The 17,460-nt window shown below is 34.4% G+C and overlaps 1 protein-coding gene across 1 annotated transcript; it reads left to right on the forward strand.

The window, feature by feature from the left end:
• The first annotated feature begins 7,331 nt into the window (after positions 1-7,331).
• Positions 7,332-14,579, forward strand: LOC145620697 (uncharacterized). The gene is made up of 7 exons (XM_081675406.1): positions 7,332-7,754; positions 9,885-9,940; positions 10,040-10,935; positions 11,538-11,733; positions 11,873-12,058; positions 12,178-12,551; positions 13,963-14,579. The coding sequence occupies exons 1-7, from the start codon at positions 7,540-7,542 to the stop codon at positions 14,101-14,103; spliced, it is 2,064 nt and encodes a 687-aa protein (XP_081531532.1). The 5' UTR covers positions 7,332-7,539; the 3' UTR covers positions 14,104-14,579.
• The last annotated feature ends 2,881 nt before the right edge of the window (positions 14,580-17,460 follow it).

Here is a 17,460-nt window from a genome sequence, read left to right on the forward strand (position 1 = left end):
GAGACATCATAGTTTTAAAAACAAATTAAAATACACTAATATTAATTTAATACATAAACAACAATAACAACACTACATAAACATCAACATTACTAGTAGCACAAACAATTTAAAAAAAAAATAACTTGCGTACCTTACAATACTTAATTAAAATACAAACATTGCAAATACTAAAATGAAATTAAAGCAAAAACCTCCTACTAAATTCGTCTCTCAGTTTGTTATACATTGCTAATTCCTTGTCATCAAGAACGGGCTTCTGCATTAACCTTTCTAACATTCTGAACTTCATGGCCTCCTCCTTCTGCCTTTTCTTTTCTTCTACCCGGGCCTTTTGTTCTTCATCTCGTTCTCTCATCTGATCAAGTAGTCGCTCTCCCAATTGACCCAATTTCTCTCCCTTGTCATTAAAATTTGTATTTAAAGAGTCAAGATTTACACTTGACGAAGTACTTGATGCTTTACCTTTCATCTTTGTTTGTTTTATGCCAAGAGGTCTTTTAGCCCTTCCGCCAACCTCACACTGTGAATCGGGTTGGGATCTTTTACCGCTCCCCCCCACTATCTGTAGATGCTTGACCACCCGGTAACATATCGGACTGAACTTTGGACAAGGAGGGATCCCATTTGGGGTAATTCCTCATAATTGCAAAACAATGCAAATAACAAAACATCTTATTGTTAGTTGCTTTGTAATCTATGTGAGCGAATCTCTCCAAATTTTGCTCAGATTCACCACTACCCTTAGTTCGAAAATGATAACCGTAGGCGTCAACCCATTTACTTACATGTAAATTTATGTGATCCCATCGATTTTGCAAAGATTTAACGTTTCTTACCTTAATCTCATTGAGATTTTCAGCTCTAGCCTTTTCGTACTGGTTGTGAATTTCTGCCCATAACCCGCTTCTCTTGGTCTTGGTTCCCCTCTCCACATCGCCTCCTGCATTTATATAGGCTGATACAAGAGCTTTGTCTTCGGCGATACTCCATGCTTGGTTTTTCCTTTGTGCAGATGTATTGAGTTGCACTTCTGGAACAATTTGACTTCATCATTGTCAATCTCTTCAAGATGTTGTGCTCCTGCTAATTCTTCAACATGTTCACCACTTAACTCTATTGGAGTAGCATTGCTACTACAAACTCCACCTGGAGATTGATTCATATATTGATTTAAATGTTCTGATATAGGGAAAAAAGGGGTATTACCAAAAGCTTGTTGATAGGATTGGGAATTATGAGGAAAATTTGGTTGTATTGGTGGACTATTATTGAAATTTATTGGTCTTGGTTGACTACTACACCATTGAAAAAATGCAGCTTGAATTTGAGGATTACTCAACAGATTAGGGTCAACAGGAGGATTAGATTGGTTAAATTGAAAGTTTGAATTGTTAGGAAAATTCGGGTTACCACCGTAATTAGAATTATTACGATCCATATTGAAGACTCTAAGAAATTGGAAGTGAAATGGAGAAAAATAAACTTGAAAATATGGAGATTAGAATAATTTTGTGTTTAAGAGTATTGTACAAGTGAAACTGAAATTTTGTGAAAATATAGCAAATTTATACTCATTTTATAGACAAAAAAATTTTATGACCGTTGGTGTTTTCGGATTTCAAAAATAAGTTACCGTTTGCAAATTATAGCCGTTATAATATTTTGGAGCAAAAAAAAATCAAAGCCAATAAGATGCTGCCACTTGTCGGAATGAAGTATGACCAAAAATTGAAAAAAAAGGAACTAGCCGTTGGAGATTGCAGCACGTGTGAGTTTTTGTATATTTTAATGTGTAATTTTGCACAAGGGACGAGGTAAGCTTCCTATTACCTGAAAGGAAATGGGTCATTCCTCTTTTTAAGAGGATCCTTTCCCAACACACAACATTCATCAGGATTGACTAAAGGGTCCTAAAAGGATTGGGAAAGGTCCCAATGCTGCTGCTTTGAGGCTCGATGTGATAGACCTTAGTCCTTGGCATGTTGGTAAGGAGATGATAATCATGAGTTAAGAATGAAGTATAATTTTTATTATTTATTTTTCTATGGTCCCTTACAGTGGGATTTGGCTTGTATGTGGTATGGTTCAAGGTGTTTTCTGGTTATTGAGAGCATTCAAGTTGTTATACTTGTTGGCTTGTTATTCGATTTACCCATGTCCAAGACTAGGTATTGAACAAAGAGCATGACACACTTATAGGATAAATGAGTAAAAGATTGTATCATTATTCGAGGTTGAGTTTGACACACTGGCAGATCCACGTTGGGTTCAAGAACCCACTGTTTTTCTGGTAAAAACTTAAAGCAAAAAAAACAAAAATATAGAGTAAAACCATTTTGTCCGCATAACTTAAGATAATTAGCTTGTAAAATTTGTATCGGCAAGTGTGAAATCACCAATGCTGCAATTAAAACGTACGAAGGACCTATATTTTTTTTAATGATTCCGAACTCACACTTCTGAATTCTTGGATACGCCACTGGTTTGACAATTGTCATTTCTAGAGTACAATGTGTAATGTAGTTTTGAACTACATTGTTTAAGTGAGCTAGTAATGTTAATTAATCTATTATTCTTGGTATTATGATATGTGGTGATTACTCAGCTTTTACTAACGTGTGTATTGTTTTGTTGTGCTACTTGTGTTTGCGGCCATGCCTTTTTCTTATGGTGGCCCTGCGACGATCTATTTTGGAATTTGTCGCAGTCAAGATTTTCTAAGCAGGTTTAACAAGTGATCGTAGACAAAGGAGCTTAGGTGTTTCGATTAGTATATATGCTATAATGAGTTTGTAAAGTTTGTACTAATAGCTCATCTAGTTTATTGAGCTGTAACTATTGGGATTTTGTAAGCTTTAACATTTGACACGTTTTCAAGTGTGGCGATAACACCTCCGGTTTAGGTGTATGCTTCCGCAATTTTATTTAAAAATTGTTTATTTTCCTTTATTTCTTGTTTATTATTAGTTAGTAAATCGGGGGTGTTGCAAAATTAATCAATCAATAACATACTCCCTCCGTATCTTTTTAAGTGTTACAATTTGACCGGCACATAGTTTTAGGCAATTTAATTGACTTAAATAAAATAAGAGATAAGTGGGGTAATTGGAGTATTAAAAAATTGTAAGAGAAAGATAGTTGGGTTGATACTTTATTGAAAAGTAATGAATGTGACAGAAAAGATATAATAAAAGAAAATAGTAGTGAGTTTGGGTAGGGACAACGAGAGGGGAGAATTATAAAATTTTAATGTAGCTTTTTACCAAAAAAAAGGAAGTGTAACACTTATAAAAACACGGCCTGATTCGGTAAGTGTAACATATATGAAAACACGGAGGGAGTAATACTAAAACAGACATCGGGAGGTGTCGCTTTTTCCCTCCAAAAACTAATTTCCAAAATAAATATATTCTAACTTGATTATTCTTTTAATTTTATATCTTACTTTTGATTGACAACTTATTTAATACAATAACTTATCTATATATTTAATTGAGGAAAATTTGACATTTGCTACCACTAAAATGACCTTCTTTCACATTTGCTACCTGTTTAAAATTTTATTTTATTTTACTACCACCCAAATCCCGCATTGTTAAATATTTCTACCACTTAACAGTTCCCGTTGAGTGGGGGCCAGCATTTCATTAAATAATAATTTAATTTATTAAAAATTAAAAGAAAAAAAAACTTTTAAAAAAAATATTTCCCAGCCACCTCCCTCCGCCCCCCCTATACCTGCCCACCAAGCAGCCACACCACACCTCAAACCAACCACCATCACCACACAATTTCAGCAGCATCACCCTCACCTCCCCTGTTCACAGCTAGCTCCCACTTCCCTCTATACTCACGCAAACACCAACAACTTCAACAGCAGCACCCAACCAACACAACAACATCAGCAACAACAGTTCACTTGACAGCCGCATCGCTCACCAACCGTCGCAGCAGCCACCAATCAGCAGCGCCGCCCAATCAATCACAAATCGCCCAAACCGACCTCCACATATCAGTCACTCCACCATCACACCGCCAAAACCAAATTCAACCTTCCCCCATCTCCTCAATTTCCCCTGCCCACGCTGCCCCAATACCACCCTAAACGGGTGAAAACGAAACCCTAAACCCGTTTAGGGTGGTTTTAACAAATGGGTTTAGGGTATAGGTGCCGATTTTTGGGTGGCCGAAGGTTAAATTTGGTTTTGTTTGTGTTAGATTTGTATTTGACCGCCAAATTCGACCACCATAGCCAACAGGGGTGGTGAAGAGGAGAGATAAGGGCGGTGAAGAGGGGCTAGCAGTGGCGATTGATGTCGCCGATGGCGATGATGTCACTGGTTAAGGCGCCGGAACGGGGAGAGGGGCTAGCAGTGAGGGTGGTTGAGGAGGTAGGAGTGGTTGTACGGTGGCAGTGAGGGTGGTTGGGCTCCACTAACGGAAACAGTAACGGCATAAGGTAAGAGGTAGTGATATTTAACAATGTGGGATTTGGGTGGTAGTAAAATAAAATAAAATTTTAAACAGGTAGCAAATGTGAAAGAGGGTCATTTTAGTGGTAGCAAATGTCAAATTCTCAACTTTATACAACTTTATAATAATAATAATAATAATAATAATAATAATAATAATAATAATAATAATAATAATAATAATAATAATAATAAAGTAGTATAAGTGGGGTTGGTAAGAAAGAGAAATAACAAAATATTTGTGAAAATGAGGTTAGTAAGAAAGAGAAGTTATAAAATAATGGTGAGTCCTTGCCAAAAATAATACTTCCTTTGTCCCATAATACTTGGGACGTTAAGGTGGACATGTTGTTTAAGAAAACTACAAGTGAGTATTTAAAACATTTGTTTAGTATAAAAGATTCTTTTTTGTACTTTTATATTACAAGAAAACAATAAGTGGGGTGAGAGTGAGGTAGGTGAGGAGAGAGAAAATGTGGAAAAATATTTTTTTTATTAGTGGTCCTATTCTATATTTAGTATCGTGTGAAATACTGTGAGACAGATGAAAATGGAAACTATGTCAAGTATTATAAGATGGAGTGAGTAGTGTTGCAATTTTTATGAACGCCCAAAAATGAAAAGTGTTGCATTTAATATGAAACAGAGGGAGATAAAAAAGAAACTCCATTTTTTCATTTGAGTAACCCTTATTATTACTTGTATAAAGAATAAACCTATCTTTATCTTGTCAAAAATCCTATTTGTTTATATGGTGAGTAACCCTTATTCTCATTGGAGTGCGTAACCCCATATCCGTGAAGTTAACCCATATGATCATCAATATGAGGTCTATGAAAGTGTGACCACATTACTCAATTTATTGTCTTATAAGTGAAATGACCTAGCCAGAAGCTAACTAGCTACATATAAGATTTTTTAAAAGTCATTTATGTATGTAAATATTTTTTGGATGGTGCCAATGTAAAATTTCAAAATATGATTTTCATAATTTTTTATGAATTAATGGATTTATACAAAAGTTGTTGATTAATGTGGTGTATCAAAAGAATGAAAAAGTGTAAGCTTTGTATCTAAGTAAAATATGGAGTTTCTTTAAAAAAAAAAAAAAGAGTATAATATGGAGTGTATAATTATTACTTATACTGCATTTATTTATTTACTCTGACGGAGATGATAATCGATCATATGATACCCTAGAGGAGCTGGACCGAGTACTTTATTTATTTATTTACTCCGGCGGAGATGAGAATCGATTATATGATACCTTGGACCGAGAGGGAGCTCTAACCACATGAGTTACCCTGACTCTCACTCCGGCTTTTTATTATGGTAGTTAGGTAAGTTGAAAGCCTTAGGCCATGTTCTTTTGAGCTTATGGGCAAAGCAGATTTCAGGATAGCAGAGCCGAGTAGAGTAGATTTCAACATTATTATTAATACTATTATTAATGTTATTATTATTCATGTTGTTGTTGTTGTTGTTGTTGTTGTTATTATTATTATTATTATTATTATTTTAATTTAATTATTATCATTATTAATAATAATCATAATGATAATAATAATATTTATTATTATTATTATTATAATAATAATAATTATTATTATTAAGTGCATATACCATTGATTTAGGTGAGTGAAACATAATATATGTGTATCATATTTAACATATGTTAATAGTAGAAAGATAAAAGACAACGGTATACTTATACTCCCTCCGTCCCTAAATTACATTCTTCCTTTCTATTTTTGGTATTCCAAAATTACATTCATCCTTTCTATTTTTGGTATGTTTTTTTAGTAAATCAACTCTCTTTTTTTGTTTTATATTTAATACTTTCTCACTCATCCTTACATAATCTCACTTATAATCCATGTGCCAAATTAAAATGAATGTGATTGGTTAAAAATTTTCAATTAGGAACATGTGATAGGTCCTTTTTTTTTTTTACAAAGGATTGATGACATGTCATGAGTAATAACTAATCTATCTTTGTACTTCCCATTGCATTATCTAATTATTGTTATTTGTCTTATTCTTCCCTCCTTAATTCCCGTGTAAATTTCCAAAGAAGAATGTAATTTAGGGACGGAGGGAGTATTTATTTCACAAAAATTTTAAAATAAAATGATTTAATGAGTAATAATGATTTTACTTATAAATTTGTCTTAATCATATATTTTTAACCCTAAAAATAATAATGATATATAAAGTACTACTTGAATACAACCTCTTTTTTTATTTTTTTTTTTATTTTTTTTAATTCTTAAATTGCATGGAAAGATTTGAAAAATAACTCTAACTCAAAGAACTAACAATCAATACCCACATAAAATGTTTCTACACATTGTGATTCTAATATCAAATGTTTATAAAAGAAATTGTTATTAATTGTTAGTATTATTATTTTTTTTTTGAAAGAATTGTTTTAATCATTAGAAATTATTAATTAATAATATTATTAAATATTAATTTTTAATAATTCGAATTATTAAAAATTATTATTGATATTTATTATTAATTATTAATATGATTAATAAATATTAATAATTATTAAAATTATTTTTAATATTAATAATTATTATAATTATTCAAAATAATAAATTATTATCATCAATACAATATTAATTATTATTATTGAATATTAATTATTATTGTTATTATTAATTATTATTTGAAAATAGAGCAGAGCAATGCAGTGCAGAGCAGATTTATTATTCTGAGCAGAACAGATCAGATTTGATTTGAGCAGAGCAGCGTAAGGCTCAACAGAGCAGAGCAAAGTAAAGCAGCTCTAAAGAACGGGGACTTACTCCGTATGAGACATTGAGATCAAAACCTCCCACGGATCAACCCGGTCAAATTTGAAAGCTGGACACTTTGAGATTTTGCCGGTTGGGGGGAATAACTTCGTTTGTTTACATCTCATAGCTCATACTACTACTTCAGTACTTCCCTCCTCACTTGAGACCTCAAACTTCTTTAACTTCCCTATCAATGGCGTTGGAATCCATGGAAATCGCCATTTGAGCTCCTCAAACTCAACACCATCATCACCACCATGGAAACCAGCAGAAGAGACAACAACAATGGCGGAGCTGCCGCCTCTTCGCCATCACCGCCGCTCCAAAAGCCTGCAAAATTCGCCGTGTATCAAAATCCAGCTCTTTCCGCCGCCCTTACTTCCACCAGTCTCCGCCCTTCCTCTTCCTATTTCCTTACTCTCTTCTTCCTCTCCTCTGCTTCCGCCTTCGCTTTCTTCGCCTTCTCTTCGAGGTATTCTTCTCTTCTTCTATCTCTTTTGCTTGTCAAATTTGATGAATTGTTGTTGTTCTTTCCTAATTTTGGATTTCTGATGTTTTGTGAGGTTTAATTAGGGTTTTGTTTGAATTCCACAATTTTAATTGGAAATTTATTGCTCCTTTTTTAGGATTATTGCGTTTAGGGATTTTTTTTTTATTTGTATTGTACTATTGCCTGTGCTTGGTTTCTCAATTTGGATGGGTTCCATTTGATTTTAGTTCAGGAATTTGAATGTCGTTTTTGAACGTGAATTTTTGAACAATTTGTGATGGTTGTTCTAGAGTAGAGTTTATTGAAGCTGAAAATTCAGGGTTAATTTGGCATCATATCAGCTATTCAAGAGAAAATTATCTGTTTCAGTTTATCCGATTTCATGGTTACACTGTTTTGGCTGGAATCCTTTTTCCACAATTATGTCAAAACAAGTTATGTGTTCCTAAAAAAAAAAAAATACAGTAAAGAGGACTAAACATATATTACTGAATTTATGTGAAGTTTCTTAAAGTATGGAACTATGAAATGCATGAAACACGACTTGTTCATGTAAAATTCCGTCTTATAAGTAAGGTGGAGCATTAAGTTTTTTTTTTCTTTTGGTGGAACCTGAAGTAAAGGAATGGGTTAAGTTAGTGGTAGACAGATTTATGTAGTGAAGTTATCATCATTTGAAGCTTCTTTGGATGTTTCAGTTATTTTTCGGTGTGAAACTAAACTTCAGGCCTTGTTCTATTAGTTGTTTTTCAGAAAAAACTTAGTTCTAGTTAGATAGGATAAGTGATAAGTCTAGAAAAAATAAGTCATGATAAAGATTACCTAAGTTCAAATTACAACTAATAAAAGTTTAGTTAAGTTTATAATGGATAGGATATGTTCAAATCTTAATCAAGTGAATAGAATACACCCTTAGGCTTCTCGTGTTCTTGAACATCTACTTCATGGTGTCCAACCCATGATGTTGTTAGCTATATGGGATGTTGGTATGACAATTAGACGCTTCATTGTTGACCGAAACAATTTCATATGATGGTCATGAAGTTGTTACCTATGTGGAATGTTGATAGGACTCTTAGACTCTTCATCGTGGACCTAAATCATGCAAAAAGCTTTGTGCATAATCGAAAATCACTTTTCCATTTTCTATTATTTGGTCTGACATTGTTAAACTATAGAGGAATATTGGTAAATGTACGGAATCATCTTAACCCCTCCTCCCCTCTCCTTTTTAAAAAGTTTCTATAAACTAAAGTTACAAGGCGAACTCTCCTTTCCAATCATTTGCAGCATTTTGTTTTTTCAGCAAGGTAGATTTCAATGATTTGATTGCAAATTAAAAGAGGAGATTATTAAGATTATGTGGAGTTGCCTGATTTACATAGTCGGAGTGCAGAAGCTCCATGTTTGTAAATGCTGTACTTTAGATTTAATTTTTATCTACTTTAGGTTACAGATTGCTGAAGCTTTATTCCATGGATCTCATACTTGGAAACGCCTTACTTCATCAATAGTCATGGAACATGTTTAGAACCTCTTCTTTCTTTATACTCACAATGCATTTTGAGTGCAACCTGAAACATGCGTCCAGAATTAATTAAATTATGACGATGAATTTTGACTTCTTTACTTGTCAATTCCCCATGACAGCAGTGACATTAAATGACTCTGAAATGCTGTTTCTGTGACTGTTACCAATATATCAATTGCTATCACATGTTATATTCATTTTTATCTATGGCTTTAAAGAATGAGAAAACATTTTTTGCCAGGCATAAAAATAGGGTCTTGTTGGTAGAGGTTTGGCACATTATTTGATTGATTAAGCAGTTGGTTGTTTCAAGATGCCTTATCCTATGAAGCTGTAACATTGTTTTTCTGTTTTAATGGAAGTATCCCATGTCCCTAGAAAAGGAACACGGCACACTTGTACGCCACCCCTTTGGGTGGGCGTGTACACACAGTGACACAGACACTGTTTGTCAGGTGCAAAGTACTTACAGTGCACTTACAAAATCTTGCCATGCATTAAGATATCTTGCCTTATCATATGTGTTTAACTTGTTTAGCTGACACTTCCTTTTTTTTTTTCTCTTTTGGTGGCCACTGAAGGGAACATGGGGTCATTGACAAAATTAAATTCAGCAATGTTTCTGAAGAGATAGCTTGTAAGTCATATAAGAATTGCATATTTTCTTTCAAATTGTAGCTGATATAAGGCATCCTGTATTGTGTTACAGTGTTGACTTTATATGTTTATGCCTCAGATCTATTAATCAAGTTAGCGAAGATTGTGATGGGTTTAACTTTCATAGGAGCTTCTGCTGCCCTTGTCAAAGCTATTGCCTTTTCAACAGCTAAAGTTGGAGCTGGTGTTGTATTCACATCTTCCTCTAATGGGACCAAGGTTGAAACTTGCCTTTCAGATCATCAATTGCGGCTTTTAGGAGTAAAAAAAATGGATAAGGCTGTACCAGAGCAGTCCAAAAAACCACCTGTGTCCAAACCACGAGCTGCTTTAGATCCACTCATCCCTCTTCACCAGTCATCGTTTAGCTCTAGTCGTTTATCACGAGTTGGTTCTGAAAAGTCTAGCAGTACTGCTCTTAAAAGTAAAACTTTTGTTGTCCCTTCAAAGCCATCCAATTCTCCTACTCATGCTGTTTCTCCTTCCTCACCTCAGCTGTCATCAGCTAAGACTTCAACTGGTTTGGATCAGTTGGTTTCAACACCATGGTCAAATAAGCGAGATTCTCCCGCTAGAGAAATTTTAACAGAAGACGAACTTGAACACTTTCTAGCAGACGTGGACAAGAAAATCACTGAATCAGCTGAAAAACTGGCAACTCCTCCTCCTACTAGGAGTGGTTTCAGTATAAGCAGTCCTAGTACAATTTCTGGTTCAGCTAATACATCTGGAACAACGAGAACAACACCCTTGAGACCTGTTCGGATGTCACCCAGTTCACAGAAGTTTAATACTCCTCCGAAAAAAGGAGAGGCTGATATACCTACTCCTTTATCAATGGAAGAGATGACTGAAGCTTTTGAGCATCTAGGCATCTATCCGCAGATTGAGGGGTGGAGAGACCATCTGCGGCAATGGTTTTCTTCTGTTTTACTAACCCCTCTACTGAGTAAAATTGAAAATAGTCACAACAAGGTTTGTGCTCACTTGCTCACTCCTTACTTTACATATATTGCTGCTTTTATGAGATTTCCCTCCTGCAGAGATTGTATGCATTCTGCCCAATTGTTCATGCTCTCTTGCTTTCAATTGTCTTTCTTGGGGATACGTCTATGCCATTCAGTGCTAACAAAGCTAAATTAAAAGTGTACTGCTCCAGTTAGCTTGACATTTCCTGATATTGGTAATGTCTTCACATAAGAAATACCGTACTGATTAAAATGTGAATTTTTGCGAATGTGTATGATAAGACATTCAAAAGGGCTATGCGAGGCTTGTAGGCTTGAAAGCAATTTACTGTGGTTGGTCATTGAATTTTATGGAAAATCCAAGTTATTAGTTATAGATAAATACTTCCTTTCAAACGAATTGTCATAGTTGATTCATTCGTTGTTGTGACAGTTGTCTATGGTCTTAATCCTAATTTCACAGTATTGTTCATATGTTCGATTCTGTTTTATTGTTCAATTTGGTCTAACAAGAATGGAATGTGCTGTGTAAAGTGTAAACATGACTTGAAATGAACTTGATGTTGGTGTCTCTGATTTGGCTTTTAATATAGCATCTGTTGTTTTTAGGTAATGCAAGCAGCTGCTAAATTAGGAATATCAATCACAGTGACTTCAGTAGGTAGTGATTCTTCTGGTGCTGAAGCTCCTAGCATGTCTCCGGCAGATCGTGCTAAGGAATGGCAGCCTGCATTTTCTACAGATGAAGATGGGCTTCTTCACCAGCTACGAGCTTACCTTGTGCAAGCTTTAGATTCATCTACTCGTGAGCACCACCCCCCCTCCCCCCCCCCCCCCCCCCCCCACTTCTTCTGATTTACCTTATCTCCATCTTTATATTTCTTCGTATAAGTTGATGCTGGTGATTACAATTTTTGTTTTTTCTTTATTCTACCTTTCTTCAGAGAATGTGGGTACTGCCAATCAGCTACAAACCCCACAGCAGAATGCATTTCTTCCTACCGTGCAGGAGTGTGTGGATGCCATCACCGAGCACCAAAGGCTGCTTGCTTTGACAAAGGGAGAGTTAATCAAAGGATTGCTACCGCAAAGTAGTGTTCCTGCTGAATATACAGTGCGAAGAATTAAGGGTACTTGTATATTTATTATCTAATATATGTATGGATGCCCTTGCACAGATCATCTTAAATCATTATTTGATGGAATTAAAACCTTAACTGTCAGTTTTTACTTGTTGGCATTTTTATAGAACTAGCTGAAGGAACTTGCTTGAGGAATTACGAGTACATGCGAAAAGAAGAGGCTGCTGATAAAGCAAAGAAGTGGACTATTGAGCTTCCATCTGACTCACATTTGCTGTTATATCTATTTTGTGCTTTCCTGGAGTATCCAAAATGGATGTTACATGTTGATCCATCATCCTATTCTGGAGCTCTGTCTAGCAAAAATCCTTTATTCCTGGGAGTTCTGCCTCCTAAAGAAAGGTTTCCAGAAAAGTATGTAGCTGTATTATCAGTTGTCCCCTCAATACTCCATCCAGGATCCTGTGTCCTAGTTATTGGAAGACAATGCCCTCCAGCATTTGTGATGTATTGGGATAAGAAGTTGCAATTCTGTCTTCAGGTAATGTTTGTAATTACGTCTTGTCTACTTTCCTCGGTTTTAAGAAGATATATATAGTATATTTTCTCTCTTGTGCTTTATATTGATTTTGAAAGTTGTTTGCACTTTATATATGTCAGTTTAGTCTATATGAATCTGCTGGCTGATAGATGATCTGATTGGTTCTTCTCTTTTGCTTTTATGATATTCTCAGATCCTGAGTCTTTTGGAATCTTTATGGGATTTGTAAGAAATTAACCATTATGTTTACCATGTTTATTTGGTAGTTTTCTCCTATCAAAGCAATTTCAATGCTGATTCGTATGGATCAGAGTCAGCTTGCTTGGCTGGTAGAATTTCCTAATTGCTGTGTCACTGTGTGTGCTCATTCTGCTTAAGGCTGCATTTGTGCATGTGGGAAGGATGTGCTCCTTGCATAATTGATTCTTTTCTTTGATTGTTTTCATGAATTTTTTTGGTAGAGTCCGGGTTCTTAATTTTTTTTTGGTGTGGGGATGTTGGTCAAACTGGTGTCAGCAAAAAATTTCAAGTTGATGCTTATCTCTAACTGCATAACAGCATAAGCTAATTAGTTATACTATAACAATGTAAGATGTGGGCTACTTTAGGAACTAGCAAGAGCAAGTTCATAGAGGAGAAAAATAGTTTTTTTTTTTTTTTTTTTTTGGCCTTTCTAGGATGAATAGAATATACTTTCTCTGTTTTCTTTTACTTGCAACACAACCTTTAGGCACATAATTTTAGAAGGTGATTAGTGGAGGTAAACAACTGGTTTTGTCAAAATAATTTTAACACCAGGATCAGGGAAGAGTTTGGTACCATGTGTTAAAATTATATAGATTAATTTGTTCGTTTACATTATATAATTGCAACCTCAAAGTGCATGCCACAAGGTTGTGTTGTCTGTAAATAAAAATAGAGGAAGTAGTAGTTAAGGCCTCTAATTTCCCTGATTTTAATGTAAATTTTGGGAGGAGAGGGAGAGACATGAATGGATCTTCTTTTTTTATTTATTTTTTATTTATTTTTATTAATTATTTATTTTTTTTATTATCATTATTTTTTTCTTTTTAAGAATTCACATTACTTCTAAATGGTTTGAAGAATTCAGAGGTAAAACACTAGCTCACTTCTCCCTCCTTGTTTCTCCCTTCCCTTTCTTTCTCCTCTCTTTGTCTCCACCATATACAAATACACCATAATTTATATTGTTAATTCAAACCTAGTGTGTAGGGTATGTTCCCTAATCCCTACACTTTATTTATAACACTTGTTGAAATACATGTTCCATTTGTGTTTGTCTTCTGCTTTGACCGATGTTAATTTAAGTTTACTTTTTTGGACATTGAATGTTGCATGTCTTGAAATTTTTTCAAAAAACTCAGCATCCTAGTTTTCTTATTACTTTCAGGGGAGAACCGCGCTATGGGATTCTATCTTGCTTCTTTGTCACAGGATAAAGGTTGCTTATGGTGGGATTGTTCGTGGTGTACATCTTGGCTCTACTGCATTAAACATCCTGCCACTTCTGGAATCTGAAGACGATGATTAAATTTTGTCACGGCCTTAGTTCAATATAGTATGAAGCCCCTCTCCCTAGTGTTTACTTTGTTTTACATCTAAACTGATAAAGAGTAGTTTAGGCATTGGTAGTGAGACAGTTGCTTTGAGCAGGCACTAGACTGCATGATCATTGTAGCTTTTGGGGCTATTCTTTGCCCTAGGCCACAATTTTGTAAAACAGCTGGTTTACATCTGACTTAGTTTATTAGGGGACTGTACGTTGGGTCTTCTAGTTAGATAATTTCGAATATTGGTGTGATCAGATGTAATGGGGTTAAGATCTGACCTAGTTCATTAGGGAATTGTACGTCGGGTCTTCTTGTAAGATAATTGCATATAGGTGTAATCAGATGATCATGCTACTCTAGGTGTATTTTGACTACCTTCTTTGCCTCTCCTCTCTTAGGAGCAGATTGTTGCTGTGATTGACGTAGTCTTGCCTTTCTAGGTATGTGTTTGACTAACGAAGGATTAATTGAATCTGGTTTTCTCTGTATATAGGGGTTCTTTTTTTTTGTAATACGTAAAAGTTATTATAAATCATCACAAAGCAGCCAAAGATTACAAGCTGCTCAAAGAGCAGAGTAGGCATCACGCATCACAACCAGAACGGCCCAACATCCAACCTCACACAAAATGTTTCTCAACCAGCTTATGTTATTCCTGCTAGTTTTGACAGGAATAACAAAACTGATCCTCTAAAAGATCTCAAAAATCAGATCTCTGATGACTACCTTAGGTTTCCTAAGACACTTATCCCAAATCACCTTGTTACTTAGCTGCCAAATACAGTAGACAAGACCAGCAAAGCAGCTTTAAATCACCTTCCTTCTGAATCTTCCAGCTATCTTCTCTAATTTTGTATTACAGTCCTCAACATTCACATGATTCACTTGCATTTTAATCTCCTTCTGCAATCGATAATAGCACTTCTCACTAAACTGACACTTAAAAATTAAGTGACCAACAGTTTCAGGCTCTATATTGCACAAAGGACAAAGATCATCCTTGGTAATGCCCCATCTAGCTAACTGAGTTTTGATTTTAATCCTTTTCCACATGATCATACAGCAAATGAATCTATGTTTTGGAATATTAAATCTATTCCAAACCCAGTTGCTCCACCCAACCTCCCTTGAATCCTGAGATAACCAAAACGTAACTGAATATCCCTTAGAATTAGCCAACCATTATTTCTCTGTATATAGTGTCAGAGTTAGCTCGTGCGATGTGCGGTTTTGGCCAATTAACCAATTTGGCAAATAAAAAGACCCCTAGCGACAATTTGGTAAAAAAAACTTACTCCAGTGACAATTTGATAAAATAAGCTAACTATATGCGACAATTTGGTAAAAACAATAAACTCCGACGACATTTAGACTAAAAAAATCAATTTTTTTTATTCCGACAAACTCTTTATAAATCCTAATTAATTTTGTTTTTGTGTTTTTAAATTTATTTTTACGTATTTAAATTTTGAATTAACATGTCATCTCCTTTATATTTTGCTAAATCCCTATACCAAATTTATTTCCAACCCCATCTTAAAAACATTTCGTTAATAGGGGGTATGAAACTTACTTTGAAAATTGATACATAACTTGTTTCTTTCTTGAAATTGTTATTTCCAGGTTGAGAAAGAAACCACGAAAAACGAACAAAACTAAGTATTCGCGAGTAATTTGTTCGAATTTTTTTATTTTTGGATTAAATGTTGCAAGAGATAATTTTATTTACCAAATTGTCATGTAGGGTTAACTTTTTTTACCAATTTTTTGTCGGAGTTAATTTTTTTTACCAAATTGTCGCTAAGGGTCTTTTTTATTTACCAATCTGGTCAATTGGCCGTGCAATTTTTAATCTGACAATATGGCAATTTGTAGTTTTGTACTCTTATAGATTGGGGGTTTGTCCCCTATAAAGATAAATTTCTATTTTTGTTTACTTGTGTTGCTCTATCATTTTTAACTATTTCCTTAATCAGTTTCTCTATCATCTCATTTGTTAGTCTTGAATAGATGTTTATATGGTGCTCATTTTATTTTCTTATGCGTCTCTAGAATGTTTATATGGTGCTCATTTAAGCCTTTTCTTTTGAATTTTTGTAAGGATTTCATTTTAGTTTAGCTCCATTCAGATCATCTAAGTTTTATTCATTTCGGTCCAACTATTCTATGGACTAAGGGGTAAATTTTTTAATGTTGAATCGAAGATAATTAAGAAAGTGGTCAATCTATTAAGAGTTTTAGTAATCACCTTTGATTTCGATCCTTGTCAAGAAGCCCTACCATAGTACTATTAGCTCCTCAAGGTTTTGGTTTAGTTCACATCAGCTTGATCTTGATTTTTAATGGCTGCTAAAGAACATTTGTTCATTCTTAATAATTGTTGTCTATCTTGATTTCTTCTTGTTTTGGAAAGGAGAAGGATCTTACCTAACCAACATCTCTCGCATATTTGACAGTCCAACTATACAAGTCTATGTTTGAAAGGAGGAGATAAGTTGATTCTCTAAAATTTCTCTTTGTTCATGGTTCAAATGTACATGGGAGTAATGGGACATGATGCTACTTTGCATGGCAAAATTATTACTAATGTTATTCAACCTATGTTTCTAACTAGTTAATTTTAATTCTACCACACTTGGGAGCACTAATATGACAATTCACCATATAATTCACCAATGTCTCTAACTAGTTAATTATTTTAATGGTTTGATGTTTCACATTTCGTGACATGTTTCATACGATGTACCTTTTTTTATGTTCATTTGCTTTAGCAATTAAGAATTTCTTTAGTATTTGTATGCTGATTTTTTGTTAGTTGGGCAACTATTTGATTTAACACTAAATAATAAACATTGTTTTTTCTAGAAATTGAACATATGACCAATCAAATAGAAAGCAAGAAATTAACTACTATTTCTATATGAGATAATTGGTTAATGTTTCATGACAAAAAATAAGTCTTACAAATGTTATGTTTGGGATGCATTTATTAATTTTGCTCTTTCCTTCAATTATACTCTATCCGTTCTTCTCACTTTAATTCTACATGTTTGCCAACACATTACTTTGACCATTAATATCACCGTCTATTATTTGTTTCTGTTCCTAGCTCTTTGTCACCACCAGTTTGATCCATCAATGTTCATTCTTCTCCGCAAGTATGACAACATCTTCATCAAAGTGTGGCTGGGTTTGTTCTTCATTTTGTTCCCCCATGAAATTTACTCTGTAATTTACATCCAAAGTACTAAATTTCTTAAGTGACATACTTTTAATATGTCCATTTTATATGAACTTAAGCAAGAATTTTTTACTTTTGACTGACTATTACCCTTGAC

The sequence above is a fragment of the Chenopodium album genome, chromosome 27, assembly GCF_948465745.1.
Source record: "Chenopodium album chromosome 27, dcCheAlbu1.1, whole genome shotgun sequence".
NCBI lineage: Eukaryota > Viridiplantae > Streptophyta > Magnoliopsida > Caryophyllales > Amaranthaceae > Chenopodium > Chenopodium album.